This window comes from Camelus ferus, chromosome 22 (genome assembly GCF_009834535.1).
Source record: "Camelus ferus isolate YT-003-E chromosome 22, BCGSAC_Cfer_1.0, whole genome shotgun sequence".
Lineage (NCBI taxonomy): Eukaryota > Metazoa > Chordata > Mammalia > Artiodactyla > Camelidae > Camelus > Camelus ferus.
In genome coordinates, this window is record NC_045717.1 from 17,870,322 (window position 1) to 17,894,505 (window position 24,184).

The 24,184-nt window shown below is 46.4% G+C and overlaps 1 protein-coding gene across 2 annotated transcripts; it reads right to left on the reverse strand.

The window, feature by feature from the left end:
* Nucleotides 1-2,796: 2,796 nt before the first annotated feature.
* On the reverse strand, nucleotides 2,797-20,382 carry LOC102519624 (cytochrome P450 4F3). 2 transcript variants are annotated; one of them, XM_006194600.3, is made up of 13 exons: nucleotides 20,275-20,353; nucleotides 19,689-19,887; nucleotides 14,614-14,758; nucleotides 13,427-13,480; nucleotides 13,207-13,334; nucleotides 11,685-11,806; nucleotides 10,710-10,980; nucleotides 10,301-10,367; nucleotides 9,984-10,113; nucleotides 4,570-4,703; nucleotides 4,425-4,489; nucleotides 4,219-4,301; nucleotides 2,797-4,016 (listed from the first exon to the last, which is right to left on the reverse strand). In XM_006194600.3, exons 2-13 carry the CDS (start codon nucleotides 19,884-19,886, stop codon nucleotides 3,839-3,841), a joined length of 1,575 nt encoding a protein of 524 aa, XP_006194662.1. In that variant the 5' UTR covers nucleotide 19,887; nucleotides 20,275-20,353; the 3' UTR covers nucleotides 2,797-3,838. The 2 variants fall into 2 exon arrangements, with proteins under 2 accessions (XP_006194662.1, XP_014423142.1); XM_014567656.2 differs by having other exon boundaries at nucleotides 2,804-4,016; nucleotides 20,294-20,382.
* Nucleotides 20,383-24,184: the final 3,802 nt, after the last annotated feature.

Consider the following 24,184-nt stretch of genomic DNA (forward strand, 5'->3'; position numbering starts at 1 on the left):
CTAGAGATTATTTAAATCATACAGGAGAAAATGCATAAGTTAAATGCAAATACCACACCATTTTATATGAGGGACTTGAGCATCCCTGGATTTTAGTATCCACGGGGAGTCCTGGAACCAATCTCCTACCACCCCCGCAGATACTGAGGGAGAAGTGTACTGTATGATATCACTTACATGTGGAATCTAAAAAAGACAAACTCAAAGAAACAAAGAGTAGAGTGGTGGTTACCAGGGTTTGGGGGAGTGGGAGACATGGGGAGATATTGGTCAAAGGGTTCATTTATAAGATTAACAAGTTTGGGAATCTAATGTACAATATGGTGATTATAGCAATGAACATCTGTACACAAATATTCATAGTAGCTTTGTTCAGTACAGCACAAAACTGAAAACAATCCACACATCCTCCAAATGATGAAGAAAACATGGCCCATCCATACTATGGAACGTTACTTAACAATAAAAAGAAACAAAGTATTAATGCAGACAACACGGATGAATCATAAATGCACTGTTAAGTGAAAGAAGCCAGACTATAGGGGTGGAGAATGGATCAGTGTTTGGCAGTAGTTAGGCTGAAAGGCTTTTGACTACCAAGTGTGACAATGGTAGTGGTGGTTACACAACTCTAGGCATTTGCCAAAACTCAGAACGTCTACACCAAATACAGAAAACCTTACTTTTTTGAAAATTTTCTAAATGTACACAGAGTTTTAAGATGAGGCAGAGGGTAACTAAGCACATATATTATCTGGATAAATACACTATGAAATGATATGCACAAAGTGCTTACCTAAAGATGAGAAAACTGGGAAAATGAAGGACCTATGGAAGATGGCTATTTTTCACTGTGCATTTTATTTTTTACATGAGTGAATGTATTTCCTGTCAAAAGTATTCCATATAAAAATTTAGGCACCACCCACCAAAGAGTCTCATCTGGTAAGCCTGCAAGTGTTCTCCAGGTGATCTGATGTACCTAGGGCTGAAACACACCTTGAAGATCATTTCTCTGGAAGGTAAGGCATGACCTCTGAAACCAAGCTGACCAAACTTACCTCTATCCCACCACTCATCAAATGAGCGACCTTGGTTAAGTAAATCTCTCCAATGCATAATACTGGTGTGAGGATGAAATCATTGTTTACCTGGGGGACCTGAAGTGTCATCACCTTCTCCCTTCCAATGGTCTATTTCTGTTAATAGGACCAAAAACATCAATGTCTATGGAGTCATCAGGACTTAAGTGTTGAATGAAAAGTGTTTAAGCACACTCACATCTTACATGAGTGTATGTGTATCTATTGTTATAAAAATGAAATTTCTAGGGGGTGGGTATAGCTCAGTGGTAGAGTGTGCGCTTAGCATGCAAGAGGTCCTGGGTTCAATTGCCAGTATCTCCACTGAAAAAAAAAATTAAATAAATAAATAAATAAACCTAATTGACCCCCAGGTAAAAAAATAAATAATTTTTAAAAATGAATTTTCTACATCAAAAGTTATTTGATTTAAAGTAACTCAATTTATCATTGGCAGTGATATCTCAAGCCATCAAGGTGAATAAAGATAATTCTTGTAAAGTGAGATAAACTAAATTATTTCTAACAGAATGTCATTTAAAAAAAATAAAGAGTGGCTTGAATACTTGACACGTAAAGGTTTAAAAAAAAACCCAAGATGATGATTTTATGTTATGGAAGGAGGTTCACGATATATTATTATATGAAAAACCCAGATTAACAAGAAAAGTGTATGATAAAATAGCATTTTTTTGATTGAGGTAAAATTCACATAACAAAAAATTCACCACTTTGACTATTATAAACTGTTTGATTCCTTGCATCTAATACATTCACAGTGTATGCAACCACCACCTCTATCTAGTTCCAAGATATTTGCATCACCTGAAAAGGAAACATCATACCCATTAGCAGTCATTCTCTATTTCCCTCCCCACCCTCCAGTTCTTGGAAATATCTCTATGGATTTGCCTGTTCTGCACATTTCATGTAAATAAAATCATATAATATGTGACTTTCTGTGTCTGACTCTTTTTACTTAATGTAATGCTTTCAAAGTTCATCCATGTTACATGTCTCCATTCTTCATTCTTTTTTATGACTCAGTTATAGTCCTTGTTAAGATATACCACATCCTATTTACCCATTCATCTGTTAATGGATATTTACAAGTGTACAAGTTTTTGTTTGAACACCTGTTTTCAATTGTTTTGGGTACATACCTTGGTGTGGGATTGCTGGGTCACAGGGTAATTCTAGGTTTAATTTATTGAGGAAACACCAGACTGTTTTCCACAGTGGCCACACCATTTTAAATTTCCAACAGCAATGTGTGAGAATTCCAATTACCCCATGTCCTCACCAACACTTGTTATTTTCCATTTTTTATATTCTTGCCATCCTAGTAGATGTGAAGTGGTATCACATTGTGGCATTGATCTGAATTTCCCTAAGGACTAATGATGTTGAGCATCTTTCCATGTGCTTGTTAGTCAGTAAAATAGCATTTTTAAAAAAGGAGATTACATGTAAATGTAATACATTTAGATGTAAATTCAAAATTTTACTTGTATAAGGATTACATATAAATTTAAAATTTGGCATTATATGGGATAGAATATGGACGGTGATTAGTTTGACGTGTTTGGATTATGGATATGATTGTATTTTTTACTTTTTATTATTTGCATTTTCTTCTATGACGAGGTATCATTTGAAGGAAAAGAAAAACATTTTAAATAAGAACTCTGAAGGCAAAGAAAAACAAATGGGGTTTCATCTCAGAATATATTAAATATTTATTCATTGCATGTTACAGGGTTTCTTTCTTGTTTTGCAGCCAGTAAGTCTTCTGGCCCCTAACCTCTAGGCTCCTGAAAAGCTCTGAGGCTAGGACTCTATCCCAGGACCCCCGACGGCCTGAACAGGGCGAGTCCTAGGGCAACCGCTGTCCCTGGTGCTGAAGGGCCCCCAACCTGCCTCCCCATCCCCCACCACCCTCCTCCATCTTCCTCTCACTATTGTGTACCCTCTTGACCTCCACTTCCTAGAACATCTAGGTGAAAATGAAGTCCTGCCTCTCTGAGGGGGGAAAAATGTTTTTTTCAGGCTATCTTCACATCAAAACCCCTTGCAACTATTAACAGTGTAACTGTGGAGATTTTGAATTTACTGAACCTTCTAATAATAGTTTTCTTCAACAGTAAGTTCCTACACTTCCCGAAACTTAAATATAACTTTTGTGACTTTAAAACATTTTAAATTTGAGAAAATGGTGCAAAAAGTAGGGAGGAAATTAACTCATACTGAGTACTGATGCTTACCAGATACAGAATCAGTCATTTTGCACATGCTTGCTTATTCAACTCCACAACAGCACAATAAGGTGGCTACTATTATGTGATAAAGTAACTAAGGCTTAGAGAGGTAAACGATTTCCCCTAAACCGAACAGCTAGTAGATGGCAGACTGGGATGGTGACCTTGGTGGTATAACTGCAGGGAATGGTGGATCCAGGGTCATCTGACCCTGACTGCATCTAGCTCTCTGCTCCATCTTTCCTAAAGAGTAGTCTTGTCCTCGTGATCCAAGATGGAGCTTCAGCTCCCACATCAATCCCCCACTACCCCGTCCCCCAGGTTCACTCCCTGGATCCTCACAGGCCACGCCCACACCCTGGATCCTCACAGGCCCCAAGGGCCCCCTGCTGGTTCTAGACGAGGCTCAGGCAGGGGTGACAGCACAGTTTTATTCCTAGGAATCTGCAAAGTGAGGTGTTTCATGTCAGCGTGGATCCCAGGCCAGGAGGTAGTGGATCATTGCTGTCCTGCGGTCAGTGGCTCCACCCGCAGCCAAAGTCCGCCCTCCGCGCGTAGGATCAGCTCCGGCAACCTGCGCGGCTCCTCCTCATCCGGCAGGACACGGAAGCGCAGCAGCGTGAGCGCTAGGACCACCTTCATCTCAGTCATGGCAAACGTCTGCCCAATGCAGTTCCTGTGGCAGGATGGGGGATGACTGCACCTGGGACCCCTATCAGGTCTCGTCATGCCCAGAAACCACCTGGGACACCCATCCCCTTCTGCAGGGTTAGAGAAGGAGTCTAACCGTGCCTGAGACCCCTAGGTGGGCTTGCATGTTCCCTGAGACCCACTACCATCCTCACCCCAACCCCACCTCACACACGTGCTGGCCTTACCTGGGCCCCGCTGAAAAGGGAATAAAAGCCAGAGGTGATCTCTTCAGGGGGGTTTCTGGATCAAAGCGAAAGGGATTGTATACCTGGAGGCAGAGAGAGGCAGGGCTGCTGGGTGGGCTTTCTCAGGATACCCAGACACCCCTAAAAAAGACAGATGTGGATAGAGTGGAGGGGGGAATATCTGATTTCCCCCGTGGTGGACGCACCTCAGGGTCTGGCCAGACTGATGGGTTGTGATGAATCCCAAAGATGCTGATGACACAGATGTTCCCTATTGGGGAGGAGAGGACAGTCAGGACAAGGTCTCAGCTGATAGGGCCATCACCTTCCTCCCCTTGTCATTTTGGGTACCTTTGGGGATGACCCGGCCATCTGGTAGCACAACGTCCTGGGTACAGCAGCGAGAGATGACTGTGACTGGAGGATGCAACCGCAGACTCTCCTTGATGCACATGGTCAGGAAAGGCAACTGGGTCAGGTCGTCCCTAAGGAACCCCCATGACAATTATCCAGGGGCAAAAACAGAGACTACCCCCCAGCCCTTCTGCTGCCCTGTGAGACCCTCTCTCTGCCTCCCTCTGTCCCTCACTCCTATAACAAAATCAATTCCAGATGGATCAAAGATTTAGGCATTAGAATATCAAAACCACAGAAGTTACTAGAAGAAAACAGCCTGGTATTTTTAGAAGCATTTCTGAGCAAAACGCAACACTCAGAGGGTATCCTTTGAAGTGTTAATATATTTGCATTTAAAAGCTTTTTGAATTATATAAATAGCTTAAAATGAAAAAAAGAATCTCTGTCATGGACTTATAAGGTTATTTGAATGAGTAAGATCTACTCCACAATCTAGGGTGAGATGACCTAATATTATTAAGGTGTCAGTTCTTTCTAAATTAATCAACATATTCAATGTAATCCAACAAAAATTTTAGTTTGGTTTCTTTGGGTGGGCAGGGGGAACTTAGTAATCTTACTCAATTTGAATTAAAGTTCATCAAGAAATAGCTCAATCTGAAAATACAAGATCAAAGAAGAATCCAATCTACCAGATAGTAAGACCTACTACAAAAGCGTAGTAATGAAAAAAAAACAAAAAAAACCAGTGTGGTATTGTTGCAAGAACAGGAAAACAGACCCATGGGGAGAGAGAGAGCTCGAAGATGGTACATGAATAGGTAAGAACATCATCTGGCAAAGAAACCCTAGAAAACCCTGGGCAGCAGATGGATAGTTTGGTAGAAGGTATGCAGATAACTGGTGATGTAGAAACAAAAAAAACCCAAATCCTCATCTACTCCATATACAAAGTGGTGTCTCCTCTTACATGTGACAGGTAAAACCATAAAGTTAAAAAAAAAGATAATGTAGGAAGCATCTCCGTGATTTAGGAGTAGGAAAGAATCCTTAAAACCCCAAAAGCACAAGCTGGAAGACAAAAAGAAATGGATAAATATGCACAGAATTAAGGATTTCATTTTAATAAAAGACACCATGGACCAAAGTAACATTCAGATGAGATATCTGCAATAAATGTGCAGATATTAGAACAATTATCTTGAATATACAAGGAGTTTCTGCAAATCAACAAGAGAGAGGACAGGTCTCTAAGCGAAAAGTAGGCAGAGGACACCATCTAGGAATTCATGGAATTTCAAATGGAGATTTCAAACATGAAGAGATGCTCAAAGTCACTGATTATCAGAGAAATGGAAATTTGATAGCAGTGAGATGTTACTTCACATCTATTCGGGGTGAGAATTAACAAGGTGGGTACTGGTAAGGAGTGGCTGGGGTGTGGGGTAGAGTGATATGCACTGATATGTGGAGGTGTGGACAGGGACCACCACACGGGAGGGCATCAGCGTGGTCAAGGAAAGGCAATGTGTGATTTACAGTCCAGCAAGCTGGCTCCTGGGTTTCTATCCCAGAGAGATTCTCAGACAGGTGAATAAAGTCACATACACAAAGACATTCATTGCAGTGATGAGATGGAAGCAGCCTGGATATCCAGCACTAAGGGATTGGAGAGGAAAGTTTATGATGCTTCAAAGTAATTATCTAAATGGACGTGGAACCATGGATGTCTAATAAAATCATAGCGCTACATTTCTGAAAAGGGTAAGAACCATCATGAAATCTGTCATGTAATACATAATTGTGAATTTTAAAATGCATCCACTCAGAACAACAAATTATATAAACAAAAGGACTGGGCTCTCTAGAATCACATCGTTGGAGGGTTGGACGTGAAGATTTGGGATGACTGGAAATGACTAAGTTTTGAATGGGAAAATGATGACAATTAATCATGTGTCAAGGGGCACAATCAACTCCGTCCTTGACAACTGAGGTCCAAAATCCTAATTAATTAAAAATTTCAAGAATATATTTTGAACTACCCAAACTGATCCTCAGGATTCAAATGAAAAACAAGGATGCAAGAGAAAAATTGTAAAAGCTGTGCAGTGAGGTAGGACTGACCAACTTTGTCACATATGAAAATGTTTTTTAAAGTATGATAAATGAAGACTGCTTGGTGCTTATGTATTAATATATAACTAAATAGAACAGAATAGAGTCCAGAAATAGACCCAAACATATAAATAAATGTAGTTTATTGTGAAGCTATTATTTAGAATCCTAAGACAAACACAAAATATTCACTTAAATTCTGCTGGGACGATTAGTTCGCTATTTGAAGAAAAAAAATAGATGCCTACTTCAGTACTTATATCAGTATAGATTTCATATGGAACAAAGGATTAAATATTTTAAAACAATAAAAAATATTAGATAAATAAAATTAAATTTTTTATAAAATCTTTTAAAATAAATATATCCATTAGAGGAAAACAAATAAGAGTTTTACATTTTAATCTCACAGTATGAAAGGCTTTTCCAAGAATGATTTTTAAAAAGACACAGAAACTGTAAAAGACAAAAATTAATAAATTTGACTACAAATAAATGAACCAAAATGAAAATAAAGTCAAAAGACAATCTGGGGACTAATTCTTGCATAACAGAAAAGAACTAATTTTCTTTATATTTAAAGAGCTGTTATAAGTCAGTAAGGAAAAAAAAAATAAACAGGAAAAAAACCTCAAAGTAAAAAAGACAAATTAAGCAAACTGAAACTCCACAGAAAAAGAAACATTCATGGTTGTTCAAAATGTGAAAATGGTACTCAACTTTACTCATACTTAAATTACTGTTTACTAAAATAACAAAGTATTGTATTTCACCTAGCAGAATGGCAAATTTTTATGTTTCATAATGCACACTATCAGTGAAGATACAAAGAAATTGGCACTCTCAAAATCTGTTTGTAGGAGCAGATTTGCCAAGAGCTATTAAATTGTAAAACTCAAATGGTCTTTGATCCATAACACCACTTCTAGGAATGTGTCCTAGAGAGACATCCATGCATATAAGCTAAACGGATTTTCACTACATCATGTTTATTATAGCAAAAGGCTGGAAACTATACAAATGTCCATTGATAGGGGAATATTTAGAGAAATTATGGTCTATCCATATGATGGAATACTATACAGCTATCAAAAGGGGAAATATAGAGATCAACTAGTCCATCATACCCTGCAGGGTAAATCAATACAGAGATGCTAAAAGGCAATTTGGCAATATCTGTTATAATTGAAAATGTTTACATAAATGTCCCCAACAGAAGCATCCTGGGTAAATGAAGCAATGCTACTTACCCTCAGTGAGAAGGACTGCTGAGACAGATTATTGAGTGAAAAGAACAAGTGACCAAATGTGTCTGTATTTAGATTAAACTGTAATAATCTAATGTAATGCAGGATGTTTCATTTTGTGTCAAAAGAAAAAAAAACTATTCTCATTATTGACTTTACAATTCAAATTTAATTTTCTGAAACTTAAGAAAGGAACTTGAAGTTATATTGTCAACATGCATGCCCGAATGCTCTGCATATACTCTCAGTTGTACAGAGACAAGACAGAATGAATAAGGTGAGAGAGACTGAACCGATAAATGTAGGTATAGACTGAACAAGGTCTGGAAGGACAGAGGAAACCATTGAAGGAAGGGAATGGGTTTAGGACACCAGCATGACAGAGGCTTATGTGAGGTGATGGATGTGTTAACTAACTTTATTGTGATCATTTTACAATATATACATATATCAAATCATCATGTTGTACACCTTAAACTTACATAATGTTATATGTCAATTATTTCTCAATAAATCTGGGGGTTGGGGGAGGCTTCATTGTAAAGTCCATTGTACTATTTGGATTTTTACCGAGTGCATAATTTTTTGAAGTTGGGAGAATCACAAAAACATTTTTCCACTTCACAGGACTGCTGTGCCGAGCAAAGCCTTGAAGTTGAGGGCACTATCTCTAAAATGTTTGTCCAGTCCAATACTTCCTCTCCATCCTTCAGTCTTTGGCCCAGAACCTTCCCCTCTGGACCCCCAGACTGCAGCTCACCCCCTCCAGTTTGCCCCTGTAGCTGCAAGGAGATATTTCTAACATTCACATCTGCCCTGCCTCTCCCCTGCTCAAACATCTCCCATGGCTCCCCATTGCCCTCCAATGTTAGTCATAGATCTCCCTTCAAGAAAGAACTTGCCGTATAGCTGCAAGGAGTGCCATTAGCTGACCACCTCCAGCTATAAGGCCTCTGGGCTCTGCTGCAGTCTTCAAGCCAAGGCCACACTTTCCTAGGCAGCCCGAAGTCAAAGACTGAACACAGTGGGCCTCTACTGCCTGACCATTTCTGCCCAGTGTTACACACTCCTGATGGCAGCATCCCTGCCACGTCTATCTTTTATCCAATATTGGCTCCCCAGAGGACTTGAACTGACACCTTTGAAAACTTTTAACATGGTTTCCAAAGCACTCCAAGAAGGGCTTCCATTAACAGCTCCAGCTTTACTGGGGGCCTTTCTGATCCTCACACTGTATATTTCACAAGGATCCAGCCACCTTTACTCCATCCCAGACATTTCAGGCTCACTCCTGCATGCTTCCATCCTGGCCTTTGCACAAGCTGTCCCCTTGGCCTGGCCACTGTCCACTACCCACATTCAGGGTGGTGAATTCATGTGCAGTGCTTCGCTATCAGTCCTCACCTCCTTTCCTCTCTGGCCCGGCCTTGTCCATGTAGGACTTGAATGGAACCAGACTGTGAGTTGGGAAAGGAGCAGTATAGACATGTTTACTCAACAAAAAGATGGATAGCTTTTTTTACCCCCAGAGATCTCTTGTGAATCCTTGGAGTAGACTCTTAGGTAAGAATTAGAGAAAAGAGCAAAAATTAAGAGAAATAAGGGTCTTTGCCGGAGAAAATGCAACTTCAGGGAGAAAAGCAAGGGAGGTGAGAAGAAGTTTATCTACTGAACATGTACTAGATGGCATCTGCTCTGCACACATTGTCACAGTTCTCCAAGTGGCACTGTAAGGGAGAGATCCTCACCCCACCCCACCCCCATAGAAGAGAAAAGCGGTATTCAGAAAAGGGAATTGGTTTTACTAAAGTCACATAGCAAGTCAGTGCAGCATTCATGTGGACACTTAGATCTTTCTATCCCAGAAGCCTGCAAACTTTCCCCAGCTATTCAGACTAGGTACCAGCCCCTGCCTCTGGGCTCTGCTCCTATTCCCACTAAGCAATAATGACAGAATCAACAAAGAGATCTTTCTACTTCCCCAGCCAGGGAGCAGAGCCCATGAGAGGGGCTCAGAAAAAGGCCATGAGGACTTGCACTCACCATTCAATCTCTTTAGGCTCACGGTCCCTCAGGAGTTCTTGCACCTCCTGCCGGCAGCGCTCCTGGTATTCAGGGTGCTTTGCAAGGTTGTAGAGGATCCAGGAGAGGCCGCTGGCTGTGGTGTCATGGCCTGAGGAGCAGACAGACAGGCTTGGGTCTACTTTAGCATCAGAGGGTGGACAGCACCCTCCATTAAGGCCCTCCCACAAGGAAGATGGGAAGGATTGGGCGAGATGGGATGATCCAGGGCCCACGCACCAAGTCCCTGGGATGAAGAGACCCTGGCCTCTTCTGTAATCCCACATTGGGACCCTCACCCTCAAACATGAAGGTGTCAGCCTCGGCTCGGATGTCCTCATCTGACAGTTCCTTCCCATCTTCATCCTGGACAGGAAGCAAGATCCCCAAAATCACACCAGCTCTAAGGACACCTGAGTCTAACCTGAAATTGTCCCTGAAGCTCCATCATCCAAGCAGGATCCTTCCCTCTCCATCTCCAGAGCCCACCTCACAGGCCCCCTCCCTGGTCTCCTTCTTCCTGTTTACTCCTTCCAGGCAGCCTTCTGCACAGTCCTGTCAAAAACTTATCTCTGACCTGTCCTCTCCATTCCTCAAGCACCCTCTGTGACTCCCTAGCACTCTCTGGATCAAGTCCAAGATCTTTGATCTAACATTGGAATTCAAGGCCCAGTCTACTTCTTGAATTTAGATCCCAGAGAAGCTGACCTTGGCCAGCAGGAGCACATCAATGAAGTCCAAAGTCTTGGCCTTAGCCTTGGCCTGAAGCAAGTCATGGGAATCCTGACTAGTGAGGGTGCAGCGCCGCTCCTGGATGATGGCATTTGTGAAGTTGTGCACCAGGTTGCAGGCCCTCCGGAAGCGCTGCCCGTCAGGGGTGAGGTAGTACAGGAAGTCCATGTGCAGGAAGATCTGGTGGGTCCTTTTTGTCATAAGGGCACTGAGCTCCAAGATGGCAGCAATATATTCGCTGGGTTTCCTACAGGGTCCAACCAGAGAGAGCCTTAGGAAGCAACCTCTTAACACACAGGGAACCTTGGAAGCACCTGCCAGCCAGTAAACAGGACCACATGCCATCCAGAAAAGAGTGTCCTCCAATCATGCTTCTCTCTCTGCCTCCCATCTCTGTGAGCTGCCACATGTCCTAGACCACAGGGCAGAGCTTGGGAATCATGCTCATCTTTCCTCTCTCCTACACAATATCTAGCCCTGCCATTCTTCCTCAGTTTCTCCCAAACCTGCCCCATTTTCTCCACCAAGCTCAAGATTCCTCCTCTCTGTGGTCTCCTTGCCTCCTGTGTCTACACAGCAGCCAGTCTTCTCTCAAGTCACATGACCAAGTTCAGCTTTGACCACGACCCTCATCTGCTCAAACACCTTCCATGGCTCCCTGGAAACCTCAGGATAAAGTTCATGTCCTCTTTGGCACTCCTCCAACTTCACATCCAAGGTGTCTCCTCACTGTTGCACACACCTTGCTCACCCTAGCCCCCTGGCCTTTATCAAACATTTCTGCCTACTGGAAAGGATTGCTCCTTCTCTTTCCCTTCTTTGTCCTTCTATGTCCAGCTCTGACCCACCTCCTCCAGGAAGGCCCTTCTGATTGCCCTGGTCAGTCCTCCCTCCCCCATCTACTCCCTTGGGTCTATGGCTTATGTTCCCAGGCCCTGGGCTGACACTCACTCTTGGCAATTGCTGTCGAAGCTGAAGACACATTTCTGCAGACTGTCCAGGGTCATGAGGCTGATGTGTTCAAACATGTCCAGACGAGTGTTGCCCTCTGAGGCCAGGCGCTGCCATTTGGCCTGGACAGAGAAGAGAGCAGAGCTCGGGCTGAGACCTCCCTCCTCTGAGCCTCTCCCCAACCTCAGCCACCTAGATGGACTCCCTTAGACCCCAAATCTTGGTCCTCTTACCCTAGACACCCATCCCCAGGGAAGACCAGGCTTGAGTGGGACTGGAAGCTGTTACTATCAAGACAGGAAGAGCCTACAGCTGGGAGTCAGGAGACCTGGGTTGAAGGTCCAGATCTGCCTCCTATGCTCTGTGTGCCTTTGGTCATCTCATTGCTTTCCACTGGGCTTTTCCACTGTCAAATTTTCAGTAACAGTTAAGATGACTTGCATTGATGTTGGGCAAACCAAATTAAAATTCCTGCTTCACCACACATAGCTCACTTACTAATGTGTGATCTTGGGCAAGCTCTCTAACCTGTCTGATCTTTCATTTCATCATCTATAATATGGCAATTATAATCCGCTCTTCCACATAGGGCTGTGAAAATTAAGTTAGACAGCATATGCCGTGGAAGCGGCACACTGTCTCTGATATACAGTAAGTGCTAAGTAGTTCTTAGCTGCCATCATCATCTTCATCAGTATCACAGTGGTAGACAACAGCAAAAGTGTCCTCGTTCCTCCGTCCCTCCCTGTACCCTCACTCTTTGCAATGAGACTTTGCAGCTCTTTCATCAGGAGGTGGAACCTCTGTCTCCACCTCTTGAATCTGAGCTGAGCATGAGACTTGCTTCAGTCAACAGAAGGTATATCCACAGGGTGCTAGATCTGAAACTAGTCTGCAGGAGGTACTGCGCATTTCTGCCCACTGTCTTGGAGCCCAGTCTTCTCCATTCAGTTGAGCCCAGGCGAGCCTACTGGAGGATGACAGACAAATACAGGAGTCCATTGTCCCACCAAAGCCATCCTAGACCAACTGACAGCTAGCCAAGCCCCAAACGTGTGTCAGAGCTGAAGCTGGCGCAGCAGAGCTGTCTACCGAACCCATCCATGACCACGGATATGTGAGTGATTCCAGCCAAGATGCAGGAACAATTCAACTGACTCATCATCTCATGAACAGTAATAAACACTAATTCAAGTCCATGAGTTTTAAGGTGGTATGTAATGCAGAATGAACCATTATGCAATTTTCAAGCTTATTGTTTTGAATTTAGAGTTTCATGAGGTATACTAGAAACTAAAGCCTTCTGAGCATCTACTGTGTGCCGGGAATATGACTCCATTACATCATCTTGACCACCCTTTAAGAAGGGATTATTATCCTGGTTTTAGAGATGAGGAAACTGAGGCTTGGTGAGGAAAATCAGTGACCCCCGAAGCCCTCCAGCAGAGCCAAGATTCTAGACCATATGTGTCCGAGGCCACTCCTCCTTTCCCAGGGCTCCAGAGGGGCTCAAGAAACTCACGTGCATGATGTCTGCACTCTTGTTGAAAATCTTCACATACGGCTTCAAGATGTCAAAGTGGAAGGCAGGTGTCAGCAGGCGGCGATGGTGGCTCCACTTGTCACCGGCACTCAGCAGGAGCCCATCCCCTAGCAGAGACAGCCACGGGGAGTGAGCAAGGGCAGCCCCTTCCCCTGGGCCCCCAAGGTGTCCCCAGCCCCCTTCACTCACAGTTACTCACCCAGCCAGGGCTTCAGGAAGCTGTAGAAAAACATATCCTTGGGTACGATGGTGGCTGACATGAGAGACAGAACATCAGGGGCCATGGAGAGAGGGAGGGGAGGGACTTTCGGTGGAGGATGGGGGCTCCCAGCCAGGAGTCTGCATTCCCTTTCCAAGCCCAGCATAGCAGAAATGGGGCCAAGGGCAGAGGAAACAGGGAGGAGGGGGCACCAGACCAGGCTGCAGCACAGAGTGAGCAAAGGCAGAACCCACAGAGACATCTCTACATGCTCAGATGCACCCTAACATGGCACATGTCCCAGCATGCTTTGACATGGCTCCCACATGGTCCAGCATGTTCTAAATACCTGAGTACAGCCCAGCACTCTACAAAATGCCTGACAGGAACCTAGGACACTTTGCCCCAGCACGCTCTGACATCTCCAGGAATGTCTGACACAGCCCCAACGTGTGCTAGCATGCCGTAACATGAAGCAGCACGCATGACACGCCTTGACATGGCCCAGCTCTGCGTGGCCTGAGACGCCTGCATGTCCCACATGCCCCTCAGATGGGCCCCAGGCAGGACGTCAATACAGTTCCATTAATGTCCCAGAGATGGCCCAGGGGTGGCATAGACAGCCTCAGTACCCTCCTCCACCCTACACTTGGCATTAGGTGTTGGGGCTCAACAGACTCCTCTGTCCTTAAAGAGACCAGAGGATGCTGTGCCCCTAAGATGCTGAGCTCCACCCAACTAGATACAGTTAGAAACCTGGGGTCTGGTAGTATTCTCCCACAATACTCTGGCCACATCCCTCCCCAAAATCACCTTCTAGCTTAGGGTCCCTCCCATCAGAGGCAGCTAGAGGCAGCCAGAGAACATACAGAGCTAAGAGGGAAGCTTTAGCATGCTACATAGCCTTGAGACATCATTATTAAAACCTGGATCCAGCCATGCCTGAAGACAACCCTCCCTGAGCTTTTCAATCAATAGATTTCCTTTCTCAACAGTGTGAGTTTCCACCACTCAAAACTTAAAGAGAGTTTGTCAACAAGAGAGAGCCAGGGGCCTGCCCAGGATCATCCAGCAGGTCTCTGTCAATGCTGCCCATTCCCCTGCTCAACCTGGTCTGTCCAGGAGTGGGAAGGGCTGGGAGCAGGGGAAGGGGAGAAGCTGGGGTTTGGGGCTCCTGGAAGAGATACCTGGGGCCTGGAGCAGAGGGGCAACGAAGTTAGGGTGGACAAGTCGCAGGATGGGATAGAAGGGCCCCATCCACCAGAGGTGGATGTCGCGGAAGTAGTGGCCCAGATCTTCAATCAGTCGCAAGCCCTCCTCATTGCTCTTCGCCTGGAGATGGGTAGGGATGAGACCAGGCCTGGCAGGGGGCCTCAGGAACTACAACTGCCCACTACATCCCGTACCCACCACACTCACTAACCCCCGTCTCCCCTCCTGCCTGGGTTATCTAAGATCTGTACTTCTCGCCAACTTTTTCCATGTCTATCTGTGTGCTTCTCCCTTCCCCTCACTCTCTTCATCTCTCTGTATAAATAGATAGATAGATAGATAGATAGATAGATAGATAGATAGATAGATAGATAATGGGTGAATAAAAAGGTAGATGATAGGTGGATGGATGGATACACATGATAGATGTAGATAGATGATAAGTGGACAGATAAATGATGGATGGATGGAAAATGGTTAGATAGATAGAAAGATGGGTAGATAATGGATGGATGGAGAAATGATTAGATGGTGTGTAGATAGATGATGGGTGGATGGATGGAAACAGATAGGTAGGTAGATAAACAGATAAACAGATAGATAGATGTGTTTGTATCTATGTGTATATATACATATATATGTGTGTGTGTGTATGTATATATATATTTCTTTTGCTCCATTGATGTCTCTATGTGTCCTTTCTGTCTCCTTCACTCTTTCTCTGTATGTCTCTCTTTCTCTGCCCCTATTTCTGTCTCTCCAACTCCCCATCTCTGTTCTCCTCACCTCCACACCTCCCATGGTGCCCCATCACTCTCAGAATCAATCCCCTGCCCTTACCTGGTCTCGAAGTCCTGCTCACCCTACTCCTCTCTGCCTTTTCTCCCCCTGCAGCACTCTAGTGGCACTGAGCTCCTTCCAGTGGTTCAAAGCCAGGTGCTCACTTCTCACCTCCAGGCTTTGAATGTGAGTATCCTCTCCGTAGAATACACTTTCTTTTCTTTGCTTAAAAAATGCTTACTAATGATCCCAGACCCTCTCCCAAAAACTCTTCCTCCAAGAGCCTCCGGCCTTCCTGACAGTAGAAGCCTTGCCTCCTCTCTGGGCTCCCTTGGACCCTGTCTCTCCATCAGACCCACCCTGACTACACAGGATTAGGAGTGTCTCTAATTCTGTGTGCCCAAGAGTGGACTTCCTCCAGGGCAGAGCCTGGGCTGAGTCTCCCCAAGGACTCCCAGGCAGTGTCCAGAACATCAGAAAGGGGTTGAAAAAATAAATGAAAGAAAGAAAAAGATGACAAAGGGTGTCCAAGAGCAGGAGGGGTCTTTGGACCTACAGGGGCTGCACCGAAGCTTGGCAGTTGAGGGGCTCACGACCCTTGGATGCTGCAATGGCACCCACCGCCACGTGCACATGTGGGAACCTGTGGTGTTGGTGACAGACCAGGCAAGACCAGGGTGGTAGAAAATGGTGAGGAAGACGATGGGTCCCAACCAGATCATAAGTCCCTGGGGGCAGGTAGCCATGTTGAATTAAGTCCCTCAAGCCCTGCAAGGACCATCATTCCCCAGAAGCAGCCACAGCAGGTCCCCCTGCAGCCACTGCATGAAGAAGACATGCTCTCTACCCACAGGGAGGCTGACCTTGGCTCAAGAAGACAGATTTTTTTCATCCTGGGAGTGGGTCCAGCCTCAGGGGCAACCACAGTAGGAGATCCCCATGGGGGAGGTTTGTGGGTAGTAGGGTGGCCTCAGGACTTGTCCTTGGGTTTTGGTCCCACATCCTTTCATGTTCTGGCTGGTCCACACGGCCTCCAGTTCCTTGCATAGTATAGGGTCTGCAATCCTCGGACTTTCCAGACCCCAAAGGACAGATGTGAACTCTGCCTGCCAATCAGGACAGCAGCTCCCACCTATGAACCCGTTCTGCTGGCCAGGCTCTGTGCATAGTGCATCCTATCTGTCTGTCTGTCTATCCATCTATCTAGCACATCCTCTCCATCTATTTCTCACCATACATCCTAGCTATCTATCTATTGCTCCTGAACCTGTAGACACTCCCATCAATCATGCCATTTACAAATGAAGAAACAGAGGCCACATCCTCTAAAAGGGGAAGGCAGGTGGGTCACCAACTAGTGAGGCATCTTCCGCAATCCCTCGGGATGCCCTGTCCAAGCCTGACGAATACCACCAGGTACTCCAGGCAGGTGAATATAAGTCACTTTCACCATTATGACCTGCTCCCTGCTCCCTGCTCCCTGAGGACCATGAGGTACTTGAAAAGATTGGTCCAAAGAGGGAGAGTGACTCAGCCGAAGTCACACAGGAAGAGAGACTTGAGGAGAGACGAGTGAGCAAGTCCAGCCTCCATGGCTGAGCCTATGGAGGGGGAGTCAGAAGTGCAGGAACTTTGTAACATTCCTGCTGCCTCCAGGGCTCGCTGAGAACATTCCAAGACCCATAATCTCAGGCAACCTCCACGATGACCTTGGGACATCCTTTTCTGTAATGAGCTGATCTCGGGGAGAAGAGGACAGAAGCTGGATGCTTATGCCTTTGGCCTTGGGTAAAAAGGGAGGTGATGGAAGTTACCCAGGCTTCCAGAACAACATCATCAAACATTTATTAAGGGCCTGATGTGTGTTAGCTTCTGGTCTGGGCCACTGTAGGTATTATGTCTGCCCCCCAGATCTACCATCTAGTGGGAGAGATGGAAAATAAACAAATAATTGGACAATTCACTAGGTAAGTATGAGCAAGGCCAAGTCAGAGGTCAAGGTCTGTGAGGGTCAAGGGAGGCCTGTAGAAGGTCGTTACATTTGAGCTGAAAATGGGAGGATAAGGAGCAATTCATTGGGTAACTGCAGGAAGAGAAGTGCTTCCACGCCAAAGAGCAGCACAAGCAAAAGCCCTGCGGTGGGAAGGGCTTGTTCTTTGAGGAGATAAAGCAGGAACTCAGAGTGTCCGTGACGTGCACAGGGCTGAGGAGGACCACAGGGCCTGGCCAGGAAACATTTAGTCTTTATCTTCAGAGCAATAGGCAGGTATTGAAGAGTTTTCAGCCCAGAAGTGGCATGATCTAAATTTCAAACAAATATCTCCATGGCTAAAGAGAGAGTGGATGAGAGAGGACAATGGTAGCAATGAGGAGACCAGAGAGCAGGCTGGGAGAGACTTCCTGGATGGGGCCAGGGGTGGCAGTAGATGCAGAGAGGGGACAAATGGAGGAGAGATTGTGGAGGCAGCACATTAGGACCAGATGCACAGGTGAAAGAGGCAGGTTTGGAGGCCCCAGACTATGGGATGTGGGCAACCGGAAGGATGGACTAGACTAAGGGTGGGGACAGAATTGGGGAGGGAGCCACGAGTTCAGATTCTGACCAAGGGATGAGGTGTTTATGAGACTCTTACATGAGGAGAGAAGGAAGGAGCTGGACACATGACCTTGGGCTCAGGAGAGATGTGAATTCATGGTCCACTTACAAGTTGGAGCCCTGGATAAGAAGGTGGCCTCAGGAGAAAGAGAAGGAGAAGGGGTTAGGATGCTGGTGGTACCCCACATGGGTGAAGAAGGAGCCAAGTGGAGACAGAGGGACCATGGCGAGGTAGGGGAGAGACCAGGGGAGGGTAGTGTCTTGGAATCAAGAGGAAAAGGAGGTTCCAGGAGGACAGGGTGGTCCACAAGCTCAGAGAACTGCTGGGAGGTGGACAAGATGGGGCTGGAGGGAGTCAGTGGGATTTAGAGACCTAGAGGTCACAGCCATTTGGCAGGAGCATGATGGAGGTGGATACCAGACTGGAGCAGGTGAGAGCAAGCAGAGAAATGGAGGCAGAGTGCAAACAACTCTGTGCACAAGGAGATGGCAGAGCGAGCAGACTGGAGGTCTTATGAGGCCCACTGGAAATAGGCAGTTGGGGATTTACATGTCACCCCTCTGTCTTGTTTTGTGACCTTCTCTAGCATCATCACAGAAAAGAGATCAGAGGACGTGGTGGGTTGAGCTCACATAAGGCAAAGGTTTTCCAAAGAGCCGTGAAGGAAAGCCCCGTTGCCAAGAGACTTCAGCCCACGGACAAAGGATGAGAATCTAAGCTATTTGTGTCCAAAGAAGTAGGATCAAAAGGAAGCTGTTGGACTTGGGTGTAGAGGTTAACTAGACATCTTGGCAGGGTCTAGGATGGGAGAAGATGGGAAAAAGAAGCTGGAAGGAAGTAGGGTTGTGGTCAAAGAATGCAACCTCCAGATCAATGGCTTTGGAGGTGGTGACTTTACAGGTGATGACAAAGTCCAAAGTGTGATTTGGCAATAGGGAACTGACACAGCACAGAGGAAGGGCCCCTGGAATGAGGCTAGGAAGGTGGGCCAGGAAGCCCCCTCCCAGGAGGTTTGGCCATTAGGGCAGAGGCCAGAGTGATTCCTTCTGAAACGGGGAGTGGTCCATTTTATCCAAGTTGGACACTGCAGCCCACTGATGTACCTTGAGGGTGGAAGACAAAATAAGAAAAAGAAGGTGCCTGAGAAAGAGGAGGAGGAGGAGGGACTGCCCACATGTCTTCTCCAGCCCAGCTGTGCCCCCATCAGGGTAAGACAGGGTGGAGGTCATGGTCAGTTCCTGGGGGGGAAGTGGAAAAACCAAAGTGGAGCAAACACTGGCCTGAGGTCAACAGAAATGAACCAGGCCGGGAACGGACCTCAGACAGTGGCCCTGAGGAGGCCTCAAGACTGGCAGTAAAGACCATGGGGACATCAGGGGACCCCCAGAGGCCCACCCGAGAGCCCCTCAGATGTGCACTAATGTGGGGAGATAGGCAGAAACATGATCCAAAACAGTCTCGGGGTGAGGAAGGGCAAGAACAGCAAGGCGCTGGGGCGTGGAGCAGACCAAGAGGAGAGGGTCGGACCTGCCTGGGGAGTGAGGCAGGAGGTCTCCCTTGCTTCTCTGCCGCCCTAGACCCCAGCCCAACCCCAGACCCCCAGCTCCAATTTCCAGCTCCTCCGGAAATCCATCCACCTGAGCCCTGAGACCTGTCCTGTTGCCCACACTCACCAGACCCAGGTGACCCCAAAACCAGTTCCGTTTCGGGGGCTGCGGGAAACACCGGAGGCGGCGAACATTGTCATAGAAGGCATAGGTCCAAGCCAGGACGCGGGCCAGGAGCCAGGAGACCGCGGCCAGCAGCAGCAGCAGCCACAGGGAGGCTGCCACCGGCCCGAGACCCAGCCAGGTCAGGCTCAGCTGCAGCATCCTGTGGGGCAGACAGGATGGTGGTGAGGACAGGGGCGGGTGGGGAGGGTGAGGCAGAGACAGATAGCAGGAGAGGAAGGAGAGAGTGAGGGGCAGGGGCAGGGAGGGCGAGGATGGGACAAGAAGAGCTTAGAGAAGGGCAGACAGGGAGCCAGAGAGGGGAGGGACACCCAGGGAAATCCAGAGGACAAGGGAGAGAGACAGAGACAGAGAGATAAAGGAGGAAAAGGAGACGAATGAAGAAATGCCCCAGCTGAATCAGCAGGAGGTTGCCAGGGGCTCCGGTTACAAGGAAACCACCGTCCCCTCAACCACCCCGGGCCAGCTCTCTCCCTGGAGCCACCCAGCCTTGGGCAGTGTCCCTCCCAGCCCCAGACCAAATCCTCACTGGCCGCCCAGCCTGGCACCTTCTGTCTGGAGCAACTAGTCCCACACAACTTCCTCTGTCCTCCTCCTGGGAGGTCTTTATCCCTGGCTTGACCTCTCAACTGGGGAGAGGCTGGGTTTGGCTGAGTCAGCCAATCCCAGCACGCCGGGCTGCCTCCTCCCTGCCTGGCGTCTGCCCAAGACTTAAAACCGGAGGCAGCTGAGTCTGGAGAGGAATCAGCTCTGAGTCACATGGTGCAGAAGCTGAGTTCTGAGGATCAGCCCCTCCCACACGGGGTGAGGGGCTTGTGGGGAGTGGGGGGCGGGCATAGGTGACTGCTGCTCAGGTACCAGGTGAGCAGGGCAAACATCTCCAGGGCTCTTCTCCACACATGGGCCAGGAAGGTGTCACGTACCATTTCTTGACACAGAATCAGGAACCTCAGAGACACAAAGCCTCTGGCCTCTGGGGCACACAGCCTGGTAGGAGTCCAAGTCCTGCCTCCAAGCAGCCCAGGGCCTAGGTTGAGACATGACTGCCGGAGGCAGGAACAGAGAAACCAGCTGGCTGGGGAATTACTCGCATCAGATTTAGGGGATAAAAGGGCCCCATCTGAACAGGGCACCTGGAGGGGTAAGGCTGTGAGGGTCCAGGAGAGAACAGGGTCCAGACAGGGGAGGGCAGAGCTGGGAGATCCTGAGTGGAGTTCTACCCCGCCCTCGCTTTGACTGTTGTCTGTGCTGACCCTCTCTGGGCTCAGTCTTCCCATCTAGGAAATGGGATGTCAGCCTTAAAGGGGGCATACCAGATCCAGATCCTGTCCCAAAGTTGTCTCAGCACCCCCTGAGGTCTCCTCATGGTCAGGCTCCAAGATGAGAGTGAGTTTGAAGGATGAGGTGGCTGAGTGAAAGGGTTTGGACAAGCATTCCTCCTGCAATGAATAGAATGTTGGAGGAAATGCCCTAAATTTCCTCCACTCCCCTCCCCCACCCCCATTCCTTCCAGGCCTACCTGATCCAGCTTCAGGTGGCCGGTCCTGGAGCCCTGAGCAAGTCTGGATTTTCTGCCCTAGATTCTTTTCTTCCTCTGCTGAGGTGGATCCACCTGCTGACAGGTGCATCCAGAGGCGAGTCGGGGCAGGCCTAGGATAGATGAGAAGCAGCAGGACTAGCCAGATGGGGGTGCAGAGAAGCAGGAGGAAAGAAGAGGAAACAGAGGTCCAGAGAGGTGCAGTAACTCACTCCAGCCCCACAGAGAAGTAATTCAACAAGACAGCATGAGTGAAGGGAAATCCTGGCTCAAAGGTTACCTCCTCCTGGAAGCCCTCACATCTCTATTATGATCTGGTACTTTTTTTTTTAATTGACGTATAATCAGTTTACAATGTGCCAATTTCTGGTGTACAGCATGTTTCAGTCATACACACACATACGTATATTCCTTTTCATATTCTTTTTCATTATAGGTTACTACAAGATATTGAATATAGTTCCCTGTGCTATACAGAAGAAATTTGTTGTTTATCTATTTTATATATACTAGTTAATATTTGAAAATCTCAAACTCCTTTATCCCTTCCCACCTCCTTTCCCCACCACCTGATAACCATAAGATTGTTTGCTACATCTGTGAGTTTGTGTTTATTTTGTAGATGAGTTCATTAGTGTCTTCTTTTTTCTTTTCTTTTTTTTAGATTCCACATATGAGTGATATCATATGGTATTCTTCTTTCTCTTTCTGGCTTACTTCACTTAGAATGACGATCTCCAGGTCCATCCTTGTTGCTGCAAATGGCATTATTTTATTCTTTTTTATGGCTGAGTAGTATTCCATTGTATAAACATACTGCAGCTTCTTTCTGTCAATGGACATTTACGTTGTTTCCATGGCACAAAAACAGACATATAGATCCATGGAACATTCTTGACTGTTTAACTGATCATCGCCCGTCTGCCCTTTAGAGGAGCCTCTTGGCAGCATAGATGACGTCTGCTGTGCTTCCTGGCACTTCATGGATGTTCATTAACAATTTAGGGAAGAAAGCGACTTTTATTGCTGTGAGCTTCAAAGAAGTGGCCACTCAAAAACTGTGTTCCTCAGACCAGCCACATGGGCATTAGCAGCAGCACCTAGGAAATGTCGAATTTGGGGCTCTAACCCGGACTCGCAAAGGTGATGGCTACAGGTATTCTGCTTTTGTCCCCAGAAAGAGGAGGAGTTCATTTCTCTTCTTAAATCTGGACTGGCCTGGGGTCAGCAGATGCTGTGCTAGTATGGGCCTTGAAGAGGGCTGGAAGCTTAAATTTACATTTGCTTTTGGAACAGATGCCCTCAAAACCCAGTTGCCACACTGTAAGGAAGCCCAAGCCTGAAGGAAAAGCCTTACTCCTGTAAATCAACAGCCCCAGCGGATTTCCCAGCCAACAGCTAGTGTCAACTGCCAGCCACAAGAGGGAGCCATCGAGCCGGTCCAGCCCAGCTCATCCTCCAGGTTACCACAGCTCTGGGTGACCTCATGTGGTACCAAAGAACCATCCAGTGGAGCCCAGCTGACATGCAGAATTTTAAGAGGAAATAAAATGATCACTATTTTAAGCCACTAAGTTTTTGAGGGGGCTGTTCATTACAGAGTAACAGATCATCAGCACATGATTACATCTACTGAATCAGAATTTATCTTTTAACCAGATCCCAGGGATTCTAGTGCTTGCTCAAGTTTGAGAGTCACTGCTCAAAGAGACCTGAGTCAGGCTCTGCAGGGTATCTCAGGAAACCTTACCCTGTCCTTCAGTTTGTTTGTTTGTTTTTGTCAAATAAGGAGAAAAGTCTGTTTTTGCCAGGGCTGTGTGTTTACTGAGCACCCCCTGTGTCCCAGGCACTATTCTAGATGCCAGGAGGCAGCAGGAAGCACAGCAGGCATCATCTGTGCTGTCAAGAGGCTCCTCTAAGGGGCAGATGGACGACGAGCTGATACATGATCAAGAATGAAAGGGGAAAGGGCAGGGAGGGATAAGTTAGGAGTTTGGGATTAATCGATACTCATTACTATATATAAAATAAATAAACAGCACGGACCTACTGAATAGCACAGGGAACTATATTCAATTTCTCATAATAACATAATGGAAAAGAATCTGAAAAAACATATATCTTTGTATATGTATAACTGAATCACTTTGCTGTTCACCTGAAATCAACTACACTTCAACAAAAAATAAGAATTTTTTTAAAAGAATGAAAGGTGAAGGGGCAAGGTCCAGCTGAGCTCCACCCAGTGATACACTGGGGTGTATCATTGTGGCCATCGTAGTCATTAATAGTCTCCCTTCTCCTCCTCCTCCTCCTCCTCCTCCACTTACACCTCCTCCTCCGCCTCCCTCCACTTATTGTGTGATGATTGTTCACAAAAACTAACCTGACCACCAAAGACCACCCCAAGCTACAGAACGGAGACTTGAAGAAAGGACCCTTGGGAAGTGAAGTGTTATAGAAAGAGTCCACTTGTCCCCCTTTCCTTCCCAAGAGGTGGATTAAAGATAGCAGCAAGGAGGGTATGGTATAGCTCAGTGGTAGAGCATGTGCTTAGCATGCATGAGGTCCTCAACTTCAATCCCCAGTACCTCCACTAAAAAAAAAAAAAAAAAAAAAAGATAGCAGCAAAATCCTTGCTACCCATCCCCTTAAGAGGTTATGATGATTTCGTGTGTGTGTCAACTAGGCTAAGCTGTAGTACCGAGTTATTTACTTAAACACTTACCCAGGTGTTGCTGAGAAGATGTTTCATAGATAAGAGCTAATATCGGGGGAAGGGCATAGCTCAAGGGCTAGGGTGCATGCTTACCATACATGAGCTCCTGGGTTCAATCCCCAGTACCTCCTCTAAGAATAAATAAATAAACCTAATCACCTCCCCGCACCAAAAAAAAAAAGT

What these genes read in the sequence shown, in the direction of transcription:
- LOC102519624 (XM_006194600.3), bottom strand. Translation starts at nt 19,886, where the DNA reads ATGCTGCAGCTGAGCCTGACCTGGCTGGGTCTCGGGCCGGTGGCAGCC. An exon ending in CTTCCTGAAGCCCTGGCTGG is followed by an intron (nt 13,335 to 13,426) that starts GTGAGTAACTGT and finishes TGTCTCTGCTAG; the next exon opens with GGGATGGGCTCCTGCTGAGT. An exon ending in TGGCCGGGTCATCCCCAAAG is followed by an intron (nt 4,490 to 4,569) that starts GTACCCAAAATG and finishes CCTCCCCAATAG; the next exon opens with GGAACATCTGTGTCATCAGC.